At 38.7% G+C, this 21,982-nt stretch overlaps 1 protein-coding gene across 1 annotated transcript; it reads right to left on the reverse strand.

The window, feature by feature from the left end:
* Positions 1-786: 786 nt before the first annotated feature.
* LOC137927227 (zinc finger protein 564-like) lies at positions 787-21,452 on the reverse strand. Its single transcript, XM_068771007.1, has 15 exons — positions 21,324-21,452; positions 20,087-20,200; positions 19,126-19,320; positions 17,493-17,673; positions 17,219-17,358; positions 16,293-16,421; positions 15,288-15,376; positions 13,614-13,736; positions 11,723-11,830; positions 10,460-10,580; positions 9,367-9,449; positions 8,044-8,161; positions 5,210-5,314; positions 3,760-3,894; positions 787-965 (listed from the first exon to the last, which is right to left on the reverse strand). Exons 1-15 carry the CDS (start codon positions 21,450-21,452, stop codon positions 828-830), a joined length of 1,908 nt encoding a protein of 635 aa, XP_068627108.1. The 3' UTR covers positions 787-827.
* Between the last annotated feature and the right edge of the window lie 530 nt (positions 21,453-21,982).

Here is a 21,982-nt window from a genome sequence, read left to right on the forward strand (position 1 = left end):
TGACACAGAATAAGAAATCTCAATTATTTCCTTTATTGCACATCAGTTGAAGCGACACGTTTGCTCTATAGCGCGGCGCGTTAGAGTGAGCGATATGTACAGAGTGTAAAAGTGGCATAGAAAAACAGATGCGTTCTTAGATAATTAATTTGGGTGCGTTCTGATAAACGCCACATATTTATTCATATTTAATCAATTAATAAGAATTTCATTAGGAAATATGTCACATGTTTTTTCTATAACGCGACTGCTCAATAACATCTGACTGTCAGGATGATTGTTTTTGAAATAAATATAAATTACATTACATTTGTAAGTTATTTTGTACATTATCATTTTAGATAAAGGGTGTCCACCGCTAGACATAGGCCTGCCACAGATTAATAAGAGAACTATTAGAATGGGGCCTGTTTTAGTCTTCAAACGGCCTTTACAATGTCATCTGTCTAAAGAGTGAATGGAAATAGCTTTAGAGTGGTGAATGTTTAACTCATTTGTCAGCAAAAAGGTTTTACACCTATTTTCAAACACTTATATGGTGATCACTCTGAAATATCTTACATTTTTTTCTATTGGAATGCGAAAAGACAATAGCTTCTGTCAGTACAAAATCCCCGGCAACAGATAATAAACAATAATTAATTTTGACATTTATTTATAAAACCATTTATTTTTGTATAGGATGTGCCAATTGACAGCTAATGAACTATACAAGCTTTTACACTTATATTCAATCATCTTGTATATCAATCTGTTATATAATGGGTACTAAAAAATTAAAAAACATTAAATTACAAAATATATATATTTATAGTTTATTTTTTAAATCATGATGATATCGAAGGTTCTGACACCTGCTGGAGTGTATCTGGAGGTACAGGTGTTGGGTTTGAGATCCACTCGGTCAGACCGGCCGATCTAACTTCTGGACCTGGTGGCTGGACTTCACCTGCACCTTGTCCACCCTGCGAATATACAGCTGGTCACTGAAGTGTTCTGTGTATGAATTTATGAACTTCCAGGTGTTTTTGTAGTAGCTGTGCTGGAAGAGGTGGAGTGCTGAAAGAAGTGGTGGTGGGGCATCTCTCGATCGAAAGAGGAGTAATCAGCATAGCTTTGCAGTTTGTCAAGTTGAATTAGTGGAGGCTTTAAGGTTCTAAGTAAGGAAAGGACCAATATTTAGCCACTTCCGCACATGCAGTGGCAGTCGTGCAACAAAGTGCACCGCCCGCCAGCCCACTGATAAGTGCGCATGCGCAAATCACTCAACACGTGTTTTGCCCCTCCACGGGGCATCTTCAGGAGTTGCTTACTTTAAGGTTCTGACGGTGGAGACCGACCAGTAATTGCAGCGTACGACGTCCACCTACAAGGCAGACGACCTGGTCGTCTGACACTTCGGATGGAGCTTCCAACAGGTCTTATTGTAAATGTATGGGAGATACCTATGCCCAGCAGTGGACTTTGTACGGCTAAAATGATTAATGATATAGGCTGCTATATCGAGACAATGATGCTTGGAATGGGTCAAGATTAAATGAAAATACATTGAATAAATACTGATTTGTATACTTAAAGTTATATGGGTGTGTTGTGAGAATGTACTGACGAGTTTGTTGTAAGCGTGTATGTTTAAAATCTAATTATTATTAATTTAACAATTTGTATAATGTTGGCGCTTTAAAAATACGCCAACAATATTTAATAGCAAGTACCAATAATAACAATAATAATAGTCTTTGTGGATGTATTTGCTTGTTGTCTTATTTTTATATATGAATAAATTACAACCACGACGAAACACTTGTTGTTTTAAAAAACACGAAATTAAGCTAAATAATCCCAAATAGAGTACTAATATGTTTGTTCTAAGCGCGTGTGTGCCGTTGTGTGTTGTAAGCGTGTGTACTGACGAGTTTGTTGTTAGTGTGTATGCTGATGTATTGTTGTTAGTATGTATACTAACGAGCTTGCTGTTAATGCGTGTATGTTCTGATGTGTTTGTTGTAAGCGTGTGTACTAACAAGTTTGTTGTTAATGCGGATACGTGCTGATATGTGTGTTGTTAGCATGTGTACTGACGAGTTTGTTGTTATTGTGTATGCCGATGTTTTTGTTGTAAGCGTGTGTACTGACGTGTTTATTGTCATTGCGAGTATGCTGACGTGTGTGTTGTTAGCGTGTGTACTGACGAGTTTGTTGTTAGCGTGTATGCCGATGTGTTTGTTGTAAGCGTGTGTACTGACGTGTTTATTGTCATTGCGAGTATGCTGATGTGTTTGTTCTTAGTGTACTGATGAATTTTATCACGTGTGTACTGATGTGTGTGTTGTTAGCATGTGTACTGACGAGTTTGTTGTTAGCGTGTGTACTAACAAGTTTATTGTTAATGCGGGTATGTGCTGATGTGTGTGTTGTTAGCATGTGTACTGACGAGTTTGTTGTTAGCGTGTGTACTAACAAGTTTATTGTTAATGCGGGTATGTGCTGATGTGTGTGTTGTTAGCATGTGTACTGACGAGTTTGTTGTTAGCGTGTGTACTAACAAGTTTATTGTTAATGCGGGTATGTGCTGATGTGTGTGTTGTTAGCATGTGTACTGACGAGTTTGTTGTTAGCGTGTGTACTAACAAGTTTATTGTTAATGCGGGTATGTGCTGATGTGTGTGTTGTTAGCATGTGTACTGACGAGTTTGTTGTTAGCGTGTGTACTAACAAGTTTATTGTTAATGCGGGTATGTGCTGATGTGTGTGTTGTTAGCATGTGTACTGACGAGTTTGTTGTTAGCGTGTGTACTAACAAGTTTATTGTTAATGCGGGTATGTACTGATGTGTGTGTTGTTAGCATGTGTACTGACGAGTTTGTTGTTAGCGTGTGTACTAACAAGTTTATTGTTAATGCGGGTATGTGCTGATGTGTGTGTTGTTAGCATGTGTACTGACGAGTTTGTTGTTAGCGTGTGTACTAACAAGTTTATTGTTAATGCGGGTATGTACTGATGTGTGTGTTGTTAGCATGTGTACTGACGAGTTTGTTGTTAGCGTGTGTACTAACAAGTTTATTGTTAATGCGGGTATGTGCTGATGTGTGTGTTGTTAGCATGTGTACTGACGAGTTTGTTGTTAGCGTGTGTACTAACAAGTTTATTGTTAATGCGGGTATGTACTGATGTGTGTGTTGTTAGCATGTGTACTGACGAGTTTGTTGTTAGCGTGTGTACTAACAAGTTTATTGTTAATGCGGGTATGTGCTGATGTGTGTGTTGTTAGCATGTGTACTGACGAGTTTGTTGTTAGCGTGTATGCCGATGTGTTTGTTGTAAGCGTGTGTACTGACGTGTTTATTGTCATTGCGAGTATGCTGATGTGTTTGTTCTTAGTGTACTGATGAATTTTATCACGTGTGTACTGATGTGTGTGTTGTTAGCATGTGTACTGACGAGTTTGTTGTTAGCGTGTGTACTAACAAGTTTATTGTTAATGCGGGTATGTGCTGATGTGTGTGTTGTTAGCATGTGTACTGACGAGTTTGTTGTTAGCGTGTGTACTAACAAGTTTATTGTTAATGCGGGTATGTGCTGATGTGTGTGTTGTTAGCATGTGTACTGACGAGTTTGTTGCAAGCGTGGTGTACTGACGTGTTTATTGTCATTGCGAGTATGCTGATGTGTTTGTTGTTAGTGTACTGACAAATTGTGTACTGATGTGTGTATTGTAAGCATGTGTACTAACGAGTTGGATACATTTGTATGGTATACCTTGTGTTTAAGATGCACGAGACGCGTGTGGTTGTATAGTGCCGCCTCGTACCCGAAGGCGGCCGGACAGCGAGCGCAGCGCAGCGGTCGGGACCCCGTGTGTGCTCGTAGGTGACCACCCAAAGCCACCTTACTCTACACATACACAGACAAACATACCATCTATATGATATTTTTTTGTAATACCGCTGAAAATATTTAAATATTAATTTTCACTTCGATAACGAATCCAGTGTCAGATGTTTCACTCGTGTACCTCTAGAGAACAATTTTGAAGCTTGCTGCCAGAACGTGTTGAAATTATATACAAATAATCATTAATTAATATACATGTAACGCCATCTATTGGTACATAGATTGCATAGTGTTCCTACCGTCATTGTTATAAAGTAAAATTTAGGTATGTTTCTGAACGTATAATAAAAAGTTAGTTCTGTTCGAATCTCATAATCGGCGTTTTATTATAGAACGAAAGAATAATATTATTTGTATAGTATATATAGGCATTGGAATATAATTGTAGGATAATCTACTGCATGATAAACGAATACTACAGAAAAAGAGGACATTGGATAGAATGGTAACAAAAATAGTAGAGAAAGAAGTGTTGAGATGGCAGAAAATTGAAGAAAGAATAATATGTAATAAAGAGAAACGGAAAAAAAAAGAGTTGATGAAAGCGCAGAAAGTTCTAACTAAAGCGAAGTTAAGAAACAAAATAATAAAAATGTAAGAGTAACAATAATAATAGAATGTAAGTAAAAAATGTGATATAGAGCAATAATAGAATATATGAAAATGTAACAGTAATGAGGAATGAATGAAGGGCGGTACAGAGCGAAAAGGAAAGATAGTGGAATTGTGGAAAGAAAGAAATGAATGAAAGATAATATGAAGTATGAAAGAAGGGCATATATGCACATATGGCTATAGTAGCACAGCCAAATATCATTGGCGAATATAAAGCTCAACGAATCCGCTGGCTTGGTCACTTGGAGCGAATGGGATCGGATCGGAGCGTGAAGGTAGCGTACCTGGAAAAACCTAGGGGTCGAAGACCAGCGGGTAGACCCAGGTATCGCTGGATCGATCGCGTTGAGGCAGACTTGCGCGAATTGAATGTCAACCAATGGCAGACGATGGCGCAAGATAGAGGAAAGTGGAAGTCTCTCGCTTCGGAGGCCAAGACCCACTTTGGGTCACTGAGCTAGCGGAGTAGTAGTAGTATGAAAGAAGGGAATGAAAATAAAAAAATGTCTGTGAATAAGTAAATAAATGTAAATAAAAAGTCCCTGTCCCATATCAGATAGAGGGTAAAACAAAGAAAACTAAAGCGAAGAGCTTACGAAAAGAAGGCTAGATAAGGAACCAGAGTAAAAGTAGAGAATCGAATAAAGAAGTGGAGAAATAAACTCTGAAAAGTGGAGAATAAAGAGAAGGTGGAACTTACCGTGTAAGTCTTGCCGCACACGTGGCAAACGTGGTCGCGACGAGCTCGCACGGCGCGGTGCAGCGTGCGCGTGTGCGTGCGCAGCACGGCGCGCGACGAACACGCCTGACACAACCAACCATCAGCACTTGGAGTATATACACCAGAGGTTCCCAGAGGTCTTATAGACCACTTTGTAAACTTATCTGGTATTCGTGAACACCGTGTAGCTAAATTTCTACGCGAGAATTGATTGGTTTATCAAAAAAGGTAATGTTTCTTCTTTGCAGCTGACATAACGATCAGCACTTGGAGTATATACACCAGAGGTTCCCAGAGGTCTCATAGACCACTTTGTAAACTTATCTGGTATTCGTGAACACCGTGTAGTTAAATTTCTACGTGAGAATTGATTGGTTTACCAAAAAAGGTAATGTTTCTTCTTTGCAGCTGACACAACGATCAGCACTTGGAGTATATACACCAGAGGTTCCCAGAGGTCTTATAGACCTCTTACTTATCTGGTATTCGTGAACACCATCTAGCTAAATTTCTACGTGAAAATTGATTGGTTTATGAAAAAAGGTAATGTTTCTTCTTTGCAGCTGACACAACGATCAGCACTTGGAGTATATTCACCAGAGGTTCCCAGAGGTCTCATAGACCTCTTACTTATCTGGTATTCGTGAACACCGTGTAGCTAATTTCTACGCGAGAATTGATTGGTTTGTCAAAAAAGGTAATGTTTCTTCTTTTCAGCCTAAGGCCCAGAGGCCAGAAGGCCCCCCACTGCAAGGCACAAGCCTCTTTCTTAACCATGTAGTCCGTCCACTTAGTGGGTGACTAAGAAGCTAAGTCAAGCTATCATTTTATTTCTTCACCATGAAAATCTGATAAATTTTCTTGGAAAACAACGACAATCTAGAATCTCTCGAGGATGCTTGGAGGTCCACCTAAACATGAACTGCTTTTAGGTATATACACGTTAACTTGTTACTTCTTTAATGGTGAGGAATATTAAAGCCAAGATCGATGTATTTACATATCATCATCATGTAAGCCTTCCCCAAAAATTACATCACCGCGACCTTAAAACATTATCAGCTTACATAGACGGAATATTAAAGCCAAGATCGATGTATTTACACATCATCATCATGTAAGCCTTCCCCAAAAATTACATCACCGCGACCTTAAAACATTATCAGCTTACATAGACGGAATATTAAAGCCAAGATCGATGTATTTACACATCATCATCATGTAAGCCTTCCCCAAAAATTACATCACCGCGACCTTAAAACATTATCAGCTTACATAGACGGAATATTAAAGCCAAGATCGATGTATTTACACATCATCATCATGTAAGCCTTCCCCAAAAATTACATCACCGCGACCTTAAAACATTATCAGCTTACATAGACGGAATATTAAAGCCAAGATCGATGTATTTACACATCATCATCATGTAAGCCTTCCCCAAAAATTACATCACCGCGACCTTAAAACATTATCAGCTTACATAGACGGAATATTAAAGCCAAGATCGATGTATTTACATATCATCATCATATAAGCCTCCTCCAAAAATTACATCACCGCGACCTTAAAACATTATCAGCTTACATAGACGGAATATTAAAGCCAAGATCGATGTAATTACATATCATCATCATGTAAGCCTTCTCCAAAAATTACATCACCGCGACCTTAAAACATTATCAGCTTACATAGACGGAATATTAAAGCCAAGATCGATGTATTTACACATCATCATCATGTAAGCCTTCCCCAAAAATTACATCACCGCGACCTTAAAACATTATCAGCTTACATAGACGGAATATTAAAGCCAAGATCGATGTATTTACACATCATCATCATGTAAGCCTTCCCCAAAAATTACATCACCGCGACCTTAAAACATTATCAGCTTACATAGACGGAATATTAAAGCCAAGATCGATGTATTTACACATCATCATCATGTAAGCCTTCCCCAAAAATTACATCACCGCGACCTTAAAACATTATCAGCTTACATAGACGGAATATTAAAGCCAAGATCGATGTATTTACATATCATCATCATATAAGCCTCCTCCAAAAATTACATCACCGCGACCTTAAAACATTATCAGCTTACATAGACGGAATATTAAAGCCAAGATCGATGTAATTACATATCATCATCATGTAAGCCTTCTCCAAAAATTACATCACCGCGACCTTAAAACATTATCAGCTTACATAGACGGAATATTAAAGCCAAGATCGATGTATTTACATATCATCATCATGTAAGCCTCCCCCAAAAATTACATCACCGCGACCTTAAAACATTATCAGCTCACATTGACAGGTGAAGTCAAGTCAAAATTTTAGTTCCTCACCATTGAAGGTGATTAAATTGGGAGTGAGTATTTTTCTAGCACGTCATAGACACCTGTAGAATCTCCTGTGGACCCCTGGGCGCTATATGGACCCGGACCCCAAAGAGATCCGTTTATTACAATAATATAAATATAAACACAAACATAATATAAATATATAAACCATAGTCTTTGATCCCTGTTTAGTAATGTTTTTATTTTTATTTGTTTTTTCATTGTTTGACTATAAATCATTATATGATCTCAGTGAGATAGTTATAAGGTAACAACTGTAACTGATTTCATATTTCTAAGTTTCTAAGTTCGTACTTTCTTACTGCCTTTTGTTACTGTCTATCTCCAATAAAGTAAATAAATAAATATAAGGTCAGCGTCTCCTGTGATATACGTCGACCCTGATTCATGACTGGTTGGTTCTGGAGTCGTCAATCGATTGTTGGAGGTGTTGGAGGTACTTACGAAGTTACATCCGGGTACTGTGCAGTTTACAGGTGTGACTTTCAGGTGCACAGCCAAGTTATGCTCTTCCAGCCGCTTCGCCTTCACGAACTTCTTATCGCACAGCTGGCAAGCGTATCTGTGGTGATCATTCAATTATGTTTTTTTTTTAATGGCCCCCGCTATTGGGGGCCTCTCGTACCCCCCTATCTTTTGTGGGACAGGAACTTTACGGGCAAATTTAATTATTCACATAATTTTTTATTACTTACTTTCCCTTCTTTCATACTTCACGTTGTCTTTCGGTCTATTCTTTCATGCCACAATTCTGCTGTCTTGTTATCTGCATGTTATCTACGACCAATGCCACTGCCTTAAAGATAATACTGATATACTTCTGGCTGACAGGGAAAACACTGAAGTTGCACTTGGCCAGACAAATAACGTTTAGCCGATAGTAACTATATAGAAGAGACATTTGGCCACCAGAGAAAGTCTATAGTGGCATATACTAGACATAAGACTAGTAGATTCAAGTCCGAAGTGACATTTAATTGACTGACACATGACCGAAGTCACGTTTGGCTGACAGACAAAAGACAGGAGTTTCATTAGGCCGACAGACAGAAGATTGAAGTTATATTTGGCCGACAGAGATAAGGCTGAAGTGATATTTGTTCATCACACTAAGTGATGTTTGACCTATAGATAATATAACAAATTTATTTTTGGCTAACTGTTAAAAAACTTTAGAGACATTGGGCCGACAGACATAAGACTGATGTGATATTTGCTCACTAGAATAAGTCCGAAGTGAGGTTTCACTGACAGATTATATTATATTATAGAAATTACATATAGATTTTTGGCTAATTGTTGAAAACCTTTAGTGACATTTTGCCGACAGACATAAGACTGATGTAATATTTGCTCACCAGATTAAATTCGAAGTGAGGTTTGACTAACAGATAAAATTACAAATTGATTTTTACTTCTAGTTGTAAAATTTAAGTGGCATTTGGCTGACAGACATAAGGCTGAAGTAACATTTGGCCGACAGACAAGACTATAGTTCGCTATCAGACAAAATTATAAATTGACATTTGGCTGATATATCAACATATACTTTAATGAAATTTTTACATTATTTTTCAAATAGCTTACCTTTTTAGACGTTAAAATAGCAAAAACAAATCTATCTATTCGGTAAAAAGGCAGCATTTGACCCGTTGTCCGTCGCCAAAGTGCCATTGCAATGATTTGTCCGTTGACCGAACACGAAATTGCTATTTCCGATGGCAGCGAAATATAACCTTCCATTAAAACTTTTGTTTCTATACTTACTTAAGTTTCGCCGGGTCGACGTGCTTAAGGCTGTAGAGCAAATGTTGCTTGTACGAGATTTGGTTCTTGAAGTTCATGTCGCACTGGAACAGAATACTCTTTATACCATGGTTGCACAGACTTATTAAGACTAGGGGCCACTCGGGCAAATCATGAACTGATGGCGGGCCGGCCGCCAGAAGTATAGGTAATTAAATTTTTTTGGTTTTATTCTGGAATAGAATTCAATATTTTTTGAATGTACGAGAGTATTATTTTTGCTGTCGGCGGGCCACCAGTATTCAACCAGCGGGCTGCGGTCTGTGCATCCGTCCTTAAAAAAAAGGTAAGTGAGGAAATACAAATTTATCATTATCATTTAGTCGTAATGTCCACGGTTGGACATAGGCCTTCCCTTAGTGTCCACGGTTGGACATGGGCCTTCCTCCTAGTTTTCAACGTGGGATCATTGGACAGCCTCCCTCATAAATTCCTAAAAGCACCGGTTGGAAGTGGAACCTGCATTCAGCGTCTGCCGAGGACCTCAAAAACCCACCACCTGTCCTGTCCACCTGATTCAAATTTCTATCAAAGCACACCCAATTACCATATCTTGACACTGTAGCGAAATAATGACAGCTGTCAAAATGCTTTCGCTTATCTGTCAATCCATCGGTCTGCGCATGCGCAGAAACTAAGTACGCGCGGCGTATGATTTGTAGGCGGCTGTCAAAACCGAATCTCACGCCGAGAAATATTATAAAATATAATAATGGCGAACGGCGTCAACTGACATATGTGTTGTTGTTTGTGAATTTGTATTAAATCTTCAGTGCTGCGATGGAATATGTAATTAAATACTATCTTAAATCATTTTTGAATCAATGTTTAATATTTACAAATGAATGGTGAAAGTTTTATGTAAAAATTATTTCATTCGCATGACAAATGATTTATTACGGCGTCGGTGTATCTGAAGTTGTAGGCGGATGACTTTTAAAATAAACTGTGTCTATCTTACATCCGAGCGTTTTAATTTTTGTGCTCCAGCTCTTTAAGTGCTGTCTCTAACATTGCCTAACCTGTTAAACCACCACAACACTAGACTGAATACCTGGTGGCAGTACAGCTGTGCACTGGCCTCGTGTGTCAGCTGGTGCAGTTCCATTGCGCGCTTGAACAGGAACGCCTTGCCGCAGCGAGGACACGAGAACTCTTTGCTGCCGTTGTGGATACTGCAACGATATCGCAGAGGCATTTTTTTGGTATTGCAGTGTCATATTAGATACACGCATAGAGAGACCCACTTTCAGGTATATTCCTATCATATTACCAAAAACTCGACTAAACGAGTGAAGATAGATTTACCTATGGGAATTTGCTACGTAGTCGAAATCTATTATTTGATTTTCCTATGTGTATATGAAAAAGAGTAAATTTTACCGCTGTAAACAGAGATCCTATCAAAACAAATATATCCTTGATAGATGAACAAAACAACCTTCGAAGGCAGATCATTTTTTGAGGACCTCCGCTTACGAACTGGACGCCAATGGACCCCTAGGGGTCCACCTAGATCATTTGGTAAGTACTGTCGTAAAATAATCTTTGATGATGATACAAGAACCTACCTCTATTCTTAATTATGAGCACCAATTGATTTTGTCGTACCAATATAGATCCTAATGTACCCCTAGAGATCCACCTGGACCACATGGTAACTACTGTCGTAGAAAAATCTTGGTTGATGATACACCAACCTACCTCTATTCTTAATTATGAGCACCAAATGATTTTGTCGTACCAATATAGACCCTAATGGTCCCCTAGATGTCCACCTGGACCACATGGTAACTACTGTCGTAGAATAATCTTGGATGACGATACACGAGTCTACCTATTTTCTTAATTATGAATCCCAAATGATTTTGTCGTACCAATATAGACCCTAATGTACCCCTAGAGGTCCACCTGGACCACATGGTAACTACTGTCGTAGAATAATCTTGGATGACGATACACGAGTCTACCTATTTTCTTAATTATGAATCCCAAATGATTTTGTCGTAGTAGACCCCAATGTACCCCTAGAGGTCCACCCGGACCATTTGGTAACTACTGACGTAGAACGATCGAGGGATGGCGATCCCTGTAATACACGAGCGGACCTCGATCAAGTCTCTCAAGGATCCTTGGCGGTCCTGGTCTACTTTGAAGTAGTGACGTCATGATCCTAGAGACTTTTTTTGTGACCCCCGCTATTGGGGGCCTCTCGTACCCCTATCTTGTGGTGGGACAGGGTCTTTTTTGGGCAATTTATTTTTTTCACTTAGTTTTTTTTTATTTCCGTTCGATCCTAGAGACTGCTGATACTTACAATAGATGTGTGCGCAGCGAGCTTCGATCCGCGAAGGTCTTGTCACACTGCCCGCAGCGCTGTCGTTCGGCGTGCCGTTTCATGTGACTGCGCAGTTTGTTCAGCGTGCTGTACTTACAAAAATATTTTATATTTAAACTTTTCAAGGATTTATTTCAGATATCACATATTCTCCCATTTTTTCATCAGTCATACAACTTCTTCTTCTTTCTTTTTCCAAAACTTAATAACCCTTCTGTGAATACGCCTCCATTTTTTTTTGGTTTGCCCCAATAAGAGTGGTCTTAATGCCAACGAGAGTGGAGCATGACTGACATCCAGTCATAAAGTTCATATTCACCCAGAGAGCAGGAGAGAAATGAAAGAGAAAATCACGTCGGGGTCACCAGTGTAGGAGTGGTGGTAGTTCTATAGCTTCTTGTCAATGTTGACCGCACCTCCGCTCGCAGTTATAACGAGCGCGGAGACTCTCAACAGCGCGATGCAGACTTTCGTTGCGTCTACTGTGGCGCCATCTGTCATTTATCCGTTTCACTGCCGCCGCCGCCGCGATGCGATCGACGGTCACGTGGGTAAGAGCTCGTTGCTAGGCAACGCGTGTTTCGAGGCGCGGTCCAAAGGCGGAGCGGTTAGCGAGTGGCGCGCGATATGCACGCCACAAGGGGATTCGGAAAGGAACCAGTCACCGATATAGCTCGAAGAATTTCCCGTCTAAAGTGGATGTTGGCTGGACATATCGCTCGCGCAACCGATGGCTGTTGGGGCTGAAAGGCTTTCAAGTGGCGAACACGAGACGGTAGAGACGGAGTGGGTAGGCTCCCCAGAAGTTGTACCGTCGACATAATTAAGATCACGTGGAAGTAGCTTGATCTTTGGGGGAGACCTATGATTTGGGTGTCCATCGACTGAAAAGAAGAAGTAGACATCCAGTCACTTCATGAAGTGTCAACTTTTAACTAAAACCCTGACCTTCTTTTTCGTTGCGATAGTGTAACTTCAGACCTGATTCCTGAAGAAGCCCTCTAGTTACTGTAAATAAGTCCAGGACATATGTCTTCAGATTTCTGTTACATTAAACCAGGTGAAGTTGAAGCAGCACTCATCATGTACAGACCTAACCCAAAGATCCTGGCCTACTGGTCTTGCATTGCGTGCAGCAACTTCCATCTGCGTTATGTCGTCAGTCCGCCAATTGGGGTGGGAGGCTTCCCTACCCTGAATTTACCGGCTCAAGGTCGCCAGACCTTCTCGACCCCAACGACAAGGTACGAGAAAATTCTTCGAGCTACGTGACTTTGGTTCTTCCGAGGAACTCCTCTAAACCATAGCCCTCTTCATTGCTTCCTAAGTGACTGTAAACAGTATTACTCCATGGAAAAATTATATAGGTGTCATTTCAGACATATGAAATCTGAAGCGGCAGTTGGAGGGTGAGGCACAAGCGAGGCATGAGCCGAGCCGGATGGCCCGTTGGTCCCCAACCCCTAAACTCCTACTAGCTTCGGCGACGGTGATAGTACCACGAGGGATTCGGGGATAACGAGAACCACTCGCATACCCCGGGACGGGCTATCTAATAGCACGGCGCAAGGGAAGACCGCGTGGCGATCCCTGACCGGGAGATACCATTGTCCCCCGTACAGCGCAGAGGGCGATCACCAGGAGGGTTTTAGTGGGTAGGAATCCCACATACCCCTGTCCTCCCCCTAGAGACAGGGCGTCTTGAACGTCCGGAAGATTTAAAAAAAGTCCCAAATAGCCGGATCACAGAAAAGGTCGGAAGTCGTTGGATGCGAGCAGCGCAAGGCCAGTAATGGTTACGACCTTTGGGAGAGGCTTGTGTCCTGGAGCGAAAATCTGGTGATATGGTGATGATAGAAGTAGAACTCACGGTGCACGATGTCCGCAGACGGAGCAGAGGTGGGTCGGCATTGGAGCTCCATGCTCCCGAGCCACATGGTCAGCTGCTACACTGGCGCGGGACCATGCCGCCCCGCATACTGTACAGCGCCATCTATCACCACATAAGGCGATTAAAAAACCGACAGTATTGCTTTTAAGTTAAATTAGATTTTTGAATAAATATTTATTCTTTTCTAAGGTTTTGCTAAGCACCTTTCCTAGTTCGGAATGTTGAGAGGACCTGACAAGAAACTCGATACTCTTCAAATGCTAATTTCACAATTCCTTTCTTCTTATAAATCTTCTGCAGTGCAGTGGTAGGCCAGTGGTAGAGTATTATACTTGCAATCGTAGGCCACGGGTTCAATTCCTGCATTAATCATAAAGTATTGCTACTGCTCATACATAAGATTCCAGAGGATGAGCAGCGTTCTCTGTGTATCATTATACCACACTGATCGCCAACCCGCTGGATCATGGCAATTATAGTATATTCCTCCATAGATATTTTTAGCGGTAGTCTATGCCTGCCAAAACAAATGATGAATTCCGCTAACGAGCCTATCGGGGCTGACGGTGGGTTAATTAATGCATTACACTTATGTGGGCTGTATTACTTTATTGCACCTCTATCGTACCTGCAGGTGGTGAGATGATGTACAAGGCTCGTCTTTTATGAGGCTTTATTGTTTACTTCACCTAGAAATTACCAGCCTGTGGTAAGAACGGGTCTCCAGAAAGACCGAAAGATATTTCGTCTCACCTCTCGAGACGGCAACGAACGGATAGTAAATAACATTGAATCTAAACTGTGATCTAGCAACGAGGTTTAGGAAAGGAAGGTGATGCAGGGGGAACGATTTGTGAAGGATGAAAGGAGAAAGTGAAATAAAGAATAAAATAAAAAAAAATATTTTATTCTAGTTGTAACCTCTCCAACACATGGCGAGAACGAGAGCTCTACAAAAAGGAGAGGAGAGAAGGAGGGGGGGGGAAGAGAGGAGAGAAGGAGGGGGGGGAAGAGAGGAGAGAAGGAGGGAGGAAAGAGAGGGAAAAGAAGGGTGAGAAGAGAGGGAAGGAGAGGGGAGAAGGAGAGGGGTTATTTAAAAAAAAGGGTGGGTTGAAGTAGTTTGACGTAAATACTAAGGCTGTTCTCTAAGCTACAATCTGGTGTACAGTGCAGTGTTCGAGTATTTACGTAATTGTATCCGAATATGCTGTATTTCACCGTTGATAGGACATGACCATGGACATTTGCCATTTTACATTTTTTATTGAAAGTTTTAACACTACAAAGTTAACACAATGGTGATTATTTAATGGAATCAGGCGTTACCTTGCGGAAGTCCATACTAAGTAATAAAAGGACCAATATTTAGTAACTGTGTAACACTAATCGGTGTAACATAACTCCTGAAGATGCCCCGTGGAGGGGTGAAACACGCGTTGAGCGATTTAACGGTGGCAGTTGTGTAATTCGCATTGTTTGCCGCATACGCATTTATCAGAGGGCTGACATGCGGTACACTTTGTTGCTTGACTATCGCTGCATGCGCGGAAGTGGCTAAATATTGGTCCTTTTCTATCTTACAATGTTGATTTTTATCTCTTCAGTTGAAATGACGTAAGAAAGGAACCTAAATGAAAAAAAAATAGCACTCACTTGACGCGATGTCTCCTCTTATGCGCACAGAGTGCGGGCGAGTGCTTACAACGCACCTTGCAGACGTCACACACTTCAGCACCCGACTCCTGCACGGGATCACAATAGAAATTCTAAGTACAACCGCCTCCTCCCTCCCCCCTTCCTCCCCCCACCGATCTTTCCAAAATTCTTACGACCCCCTATCTAACATTTGTGTAGAATCCATTTTCAAAGTGGCCTTCACGTTGGGAAATACTGGTGTAAACGATTTATATACAAAATCCAAATTACATTTAAACATAAACTAACCAACTAGAAATAACAAAGTATTATACATGATTGGAAATAGTTAATTTAAAAAATATATATTCCATATATATAACCAAACACACTGTATACCCTTTATTTGTTCACCCCATAACTAAATTTGTTAATTTTTTTAACCCTCCTTTTTCAGTCAAAATCTGATTTATACATTTCTCCATTTGTCTTCTACTATACATCATCTTTCTTCCTTCTCTCTTGCTCCTAAAATATCACAGTAGATTTCCTTTTGAACGACAGTATAATTTAATTCTTCTCTATGGTGGTTTAAACAATAAACACAGAACCTTGGGATAACACGCGTGACCTTGAAGTTATTTTTAAATGTTTGTGTACAGTTCTCGGAAATTCTAACCGAGTACTATCTCGTACTTACTAGAACCTTATCCGTAGTATAAATAGGTGTACTACCCATGATAATCAGTAATACAGAGTGACTATTTGGTAAGTTATTTGGATAGTGATTCCTTGAGCGATTTGGAAACGCAGTTTAGACTAAGCGAAAGTATACTTTGTGTTGATGTAGGGTGACCATTTGATTTGTGAATAAAGGACTCCTTCTGAACCAGTGGTGTTTCATTTCACAGTTATGTGCCAAAATAAAGTCTAGGTCTTTCTCCAAAGGTGATGAAAGGTGAGAGGTGCGTCTACCAGCTCGACAAATAACAGACCAAGTTAGAATCCAACTAAACAACATACCGGGCTGTGCTTCTTCATATGGTTCTCCAGCTTGAAGCGATGATTGAAGCCGAGGACACAGTCATAGCACTTATACAGTAGCCGCTTAAACGAATCAGTCTCCAACGCTCTCTTTCTCTCTTCTTCCACCTTAAATAGAGAACAAGAGAGATAGAGTAAAATACATGATGCTGTATGATAAACTTTGCACATGCTTCTTCTGTATTCTAACAACAAATTTTTCATTCAATTATGAAGAATGGGAATATGAAATCTATAATAGGATGAAACCAGAATAAAGATTCAAGATTTGGATAAATCCAGAATCTGGAATCGAAAATTGGATGAAACCATAATTTGCAATTTATAATAGGATAGAAACGGAACATAGAATCTAAATTTGGATAAATTGGGAAGCTGAAATACCAAACAGGATGGAATCATAACATGGGATCTATAATAGGATGGAACCGAATATAGAATCCAGAATAGGTTAAAACCAGAATGTAGAATTTAGATTTAAATAAATTAGGAATATGGAATCCAAAATTGGATGAAACTAGAACATGGAATACAGAGTAAGTTAAAACCAAAATATAGAATCCAGATTTGGATAAGTGAAGAAACTGGAACCCAAAGTTGGGTGAAACTATAATGTGTTAAAAGTAAGTTAAAATCTGAAAATAGAATCCAGATTTGGATCAATCAAGAATCCAAAAACGGATGAAATCATACATATAGAATCTAGAATAGGAAGAAAATGAAGTATAGAATCCAGGTTTGGATAAATCAAGAATCTGGAATCCAAAGTTGGATGAAACCAGAATATAGAATCCAGGTTTGGATAAATCAAAAATCTTCTTGTACCTCTGGTATAAATTAATAAGAGTTCTGATTACTGTGTTTCACTGGTTTATGCTGAAACCAAATACACATGAGAAACTCACCTCTTCCCAGCTAAGCACCACCATCTCCAGCTGATTTCCATCGACGTTCAGCCGTTGGAGTATTTTTTCAACCTTATAGTTCTGAACCACTCCGCTTGGTTTCTCCCGTCTACTTCTGGATTTCTTGTCCGATTTCTTATCTGTCGACAGTTTTATAATTACAGGATTTGTGAGTACTTTTAACTGCTGTCTCTTGCCAAAAAGATTTTCTTCATCAATGTAAAAGCCTTAAAGATTTTCACACTTATAACCAATCATCCTGTATAATACTTACGATATTTCTTTTTTCTCTGCTCCGCTTTGCAATGTACCGCAGGTTTTTCTTCCTCATCCTTTTTGAGTAAGGGTTCATCGTCAGATTTGTTGAAGTGTTCCTCGCTTCTTGTTTTGTTTCTCTTCGGTTTAACTTTGCAGGGGGGAGTTTCGTGTTTGATAGGATCCAATGTGGTATCTACCTGAAAAATTGGAGAATTTAAGTCTGATGCATGGTAGGAACGAAGAATGGTGCTTGGTGAGACATAGGCATTTCTCATAGTTTTACAAAAGACCATTCGAAAATGGACTGTATCCAGGTCTACCAAGGCTTTGAATAGACTGTCTATCCTCTTTGTTGGTGGACTTCATATACACCAATACCTCGCTTTGTGTCGTTTTGTTTTGCGTTTTTTTCGAAGTTGCGTCGCTGCTTAATTAGTACTCATTTTCACTGCGCGTCGTTAGAGGCTTTTCGAGGTTTTTCGAGGTTGCGTTGTTTTGGGTTAGAGTCTTAAATTTCTTTTTTGAAATTTTCTTTTTAGTTCTAAAAGATGGCAACACTTTTGTTTCTAATTGCGCCATGCCATCAAAACTCGGGGATTCCCTTTCTAACTAAAAATCAACGCAATTTGAATACAGTTTTATTTTCACGTTGTTTTGCTAATTTTAGAGTTCAGTTTGAATTACGTAGTGTGTTGTGCTTTTTTAAAAAGAGAATAATAAATTTATATAAATTTTTACGTGTTGTTTCTGGTTACAAAAAAAGTAAATATTATTCCAATTTATTTATTGGCAGAGTTATATTATTTTTGGTTTTTAAATGTTTACTTTGTTTTTCGAGTTATCAAGATTAAGATCTACGATCAGTGATACAAAGTGACTATTTGGTAACTTATATTTGGACAGTGATTTCTTGAGCGATTTGGAAGCGTAGTTTAGACTAGGCGAAAGTATACTTTGTGTTAAAGTAGGGTGACCATCTGATCTGTGAATAAAGGACTCCTTGTGAACCAGTGGTGTTTTATTCCGTGTCAAAACCCACACAGTATGTAAAAATATCATGAAATTATGTTTATATATAATTATATATGAAATTTATGTTTTAAATGTGTCCGAGATGGCGGAGGTATAGCTTTATAGGGAGCACATGGGCTTTTCATATGCCATGTATAAATACATATGGGCTCTTTACAAAATACCTGCATTCTAAAAAAGGACACAACCTATGTGACGTTTTGTCAGTCGTTGTATTTCGTGCGACAGAGATAACGCTCTACGAAGCCGACATTAGTCGATTGTCTCTTTCTAAAAGTCGATGTGCAATATTTATCGCCGGGTAATGTACAAAATTTACTGACGATTAATCTATGGTAAAATAATAATTAACATAATAATAATAAGTAAAGAAAAGCATTTTCAAAACTTCGTGTCACTATATTATAAGATTAATTATTTTTTACTATCTGTACTTTTGGATGTACTGCCATAAGTCATTGTCTTGTTTCATTTTAATTTAAAAAAATAATGTAACTTAATTCAGAGTGATCACTTCATAGGTGATAGGACAAATGAGCACTAATCACCAACTATATATGGTAACATATAAAGACATTGATGAGTTAAAAATATTTGTGAATATTATGAAATGTTACCTTAATATCTTCCTCGAAATACTCATCACCAGATGCTTCATCTGCATTCAGATTATCACCATCTTCCTCAACCTTGATAAAGGCCAACGGTTGTGTGTCTGGAACATTCCGGGACAATACTTCATATGTATCCGTTGTCTCTGGCACCACTTTGGACAATCTGGACAGACATGGCAATTCCTTATTCTGGTGTAGCTGAAAAATATTAAAATTGTCTTGTTAATGCATACCATTGCATGATGTGTCAATTTTCAATAGAAATGTGATATACATGGCAGATACCATATATTTGGCTAAAATTTTAAATGACTAGGTCAGTTTTTAAGTGTTGATTATGTGCAGTTGCAGCTTGAAGCGAGTCCTTCTCCAACGGTGTGGGGCGAGGTATTGGTGTAAGTCTCATAATTTTGGTACAAGAATCCTAACCAACACACTGTTTCAAGTAATTATCGAAATAACTTACTTTCTACTGCATGCTTCGTGTCAAACTATGTGCATTAAAACTCAAATACATGAACGATCATTAGATATATCATCATCGATATATTAGATATGGTTTCAGGGAACCTTTGGATGGTACAAAACGAACATTTGGCCAATCCCTAGCTTTTTTAATGTATCAAAAATATCAGCTTTCTCCTTACCTACTTTGTACAGTGTAATTACTGCAACCCTATTCTCTTTAGTGTTCTATTTCGTTTTCAAAACCAAAAAAAACATACAATAATGGCTGGAAAGAAATCTATTTTTTATCATAGCAGCTAATGTTCCAAATTCAAATCAATTTTTTTTTAATGTATATAAATAGCCAGTAACAGAATTTATAGTTAGACTAGGTATTACCAGCCTAAATTGTTGAATGAGATGCCATACTAAGTAGTTCACCTCCAAAAACAATCTGATCATCAGATTTAATTAAAGCTTTTTTAGTGATTGTAAATAGAAAAAAAAGATCACTCACCATATAATTAACGAGTTTGTTGTGTGCCGTACGTATTTGGGCAATGAACTTGGAAACTTTATTCACAATGGCAGTGCACTCCCAGCAAAGGAGCAGGGGAAGGCTGATGTGGTCCTGCAATTTGATGTCAATTATTGAACGGCATCAGCATTTGCAACCGACTGGGGCATTTAGAACATCTTTCCTCTTATTTCTATTTCCTTTTATACTTTTTATATTGACAGTTTACATCACTTTGCAGTTTTAAATGTTTGTTTTGTTCTATCAATCTTTTGTTACTTAGTTTTGTAAAATTATGATTGAATCACCATCATTATTTTCATTTATATATGTTTATACAGGTCTAGATGTTAGTTACAAAATCAGCAGATACCTTATTACAGATTAATGCGAAAACTAGGCGAGAAATTATATATATTAGTGGAGCCGGAAAATTATGTTCTTTCTGTTGACATATTTTACAGAAAAACTGATTGATTTGTTACCACTCCAGCAATTATTTGTATACTAGACGGCAAAAGGTTGATAACGAAGGTGAATATATTGTTAATGAGAAATAAAAACTTGTTAAAAATGTAGTCATGTGAATTTTACTTGAGAAAGCGACATTATTTCCGGGTACCCCTAATATTTCCTAGAATTCCCTTTGCCAAATATGCTGTAAGCAAAACAATGTTATGTGATAGCCATTTTAAACCTACCAATGTTGCCAATAATATTATACAATCAATTGAAGTACGAAAACACTCACTTTTTATTAAATTACCCTACTTGAATACAACCTATATTTGAAAGTATAAATATATAACAAGTCTATTTATATTTCTAGTATTAAAGGTATATAAATCATACATTTATATGAACTTAGACAATGTTATCGTATATATATTGACTATGTCTTATATCCTGAGAAACGAACCCATGACCATTAATGGCAGATATAAATTCTTTACAATAAACTTTAAATAGGACATATACTGTAAGGCCTCCCCCAAAGATCGCCACGACCGGTCTTGCACTGACCACATCCAATGACTTCGACGACCTTTTGGAGGACCTACTCACGTCGCGTTTATCGGTTCATGGTATATAGTAATATAGTTTAATAAATTGACGCGAGCGTCTATTTTCACCAATAAATCGTCTGTATTGTTCGACAATTTTGTAAATATATACTTTTTAGTTAAGTATATAAGAGAATAATATAAAAAAAAAGAACTATGTGAGTATTCCTTACCAAATCACCAAGAAAACTACAAAAGAGTTTTAGGCTAGCTTCATCAATTATAGCCGTTAGTTTCCTATCCATGCTGAGGCAACCCTCGCATATGGAGCCCTGGATCGCCGAAATAAATTTTGTCTCCATATTTCTTTTACTATTCCGTTACGTTTACTAACATTCTATATTGTATATCTGTTTTCGTTGCATTTTGCATTGTTTGACATTTGACAGTAATAGTAATGTTGCCATTACAAGCAGAGCATTTTAGAATATTTTTAAGTAAACTCACGGCTTCTGAGTAAGAAAAGGACCAATATTTAGCCACTTCCGCACATGCAGTGGTAATCGTGCAATGAAATGCACCGCCCGCCAGCCCGCTGATAAATGCGCATGCGGCAAACAATGCGAATCACACAACCGCCACCACCAAATCACTCGACACGTGTTTCACCCCTCGAGTGAGTTGACTCTGTGTTTGGCACTAATCGGTGTAACATAGCTCCTGAAGATGCCCCGTGCATGTGCGGCAGTGGCTAAATATTGGTCCTTTTTTTACTTAGGATGGACTTCCGCGAAGTAATGCCTGATTCCATTAAATCACGGCTTCTGATCAAAGTGGGAACTAATATTTAAAAAAAATTATATCAGCTATTGTGCATAAATTCAATTTTCAT

Source organism: Battus philenor, unplaced genomic scaffold (assembly GCF_028537555.1).
Source record: "Battus philenor isolate CCGP_79_NKW_IND1 unplaced genomic scaffold, ilBatPhil1.0.hap1 SCAF_30, whole genome shotgun sequence".
Lineage (NCBI taxonomy): Eukaryota > Metazoa > Arthropoda > Insecta > Lepidoptera > Papilionidae > Battus > Battus philenor.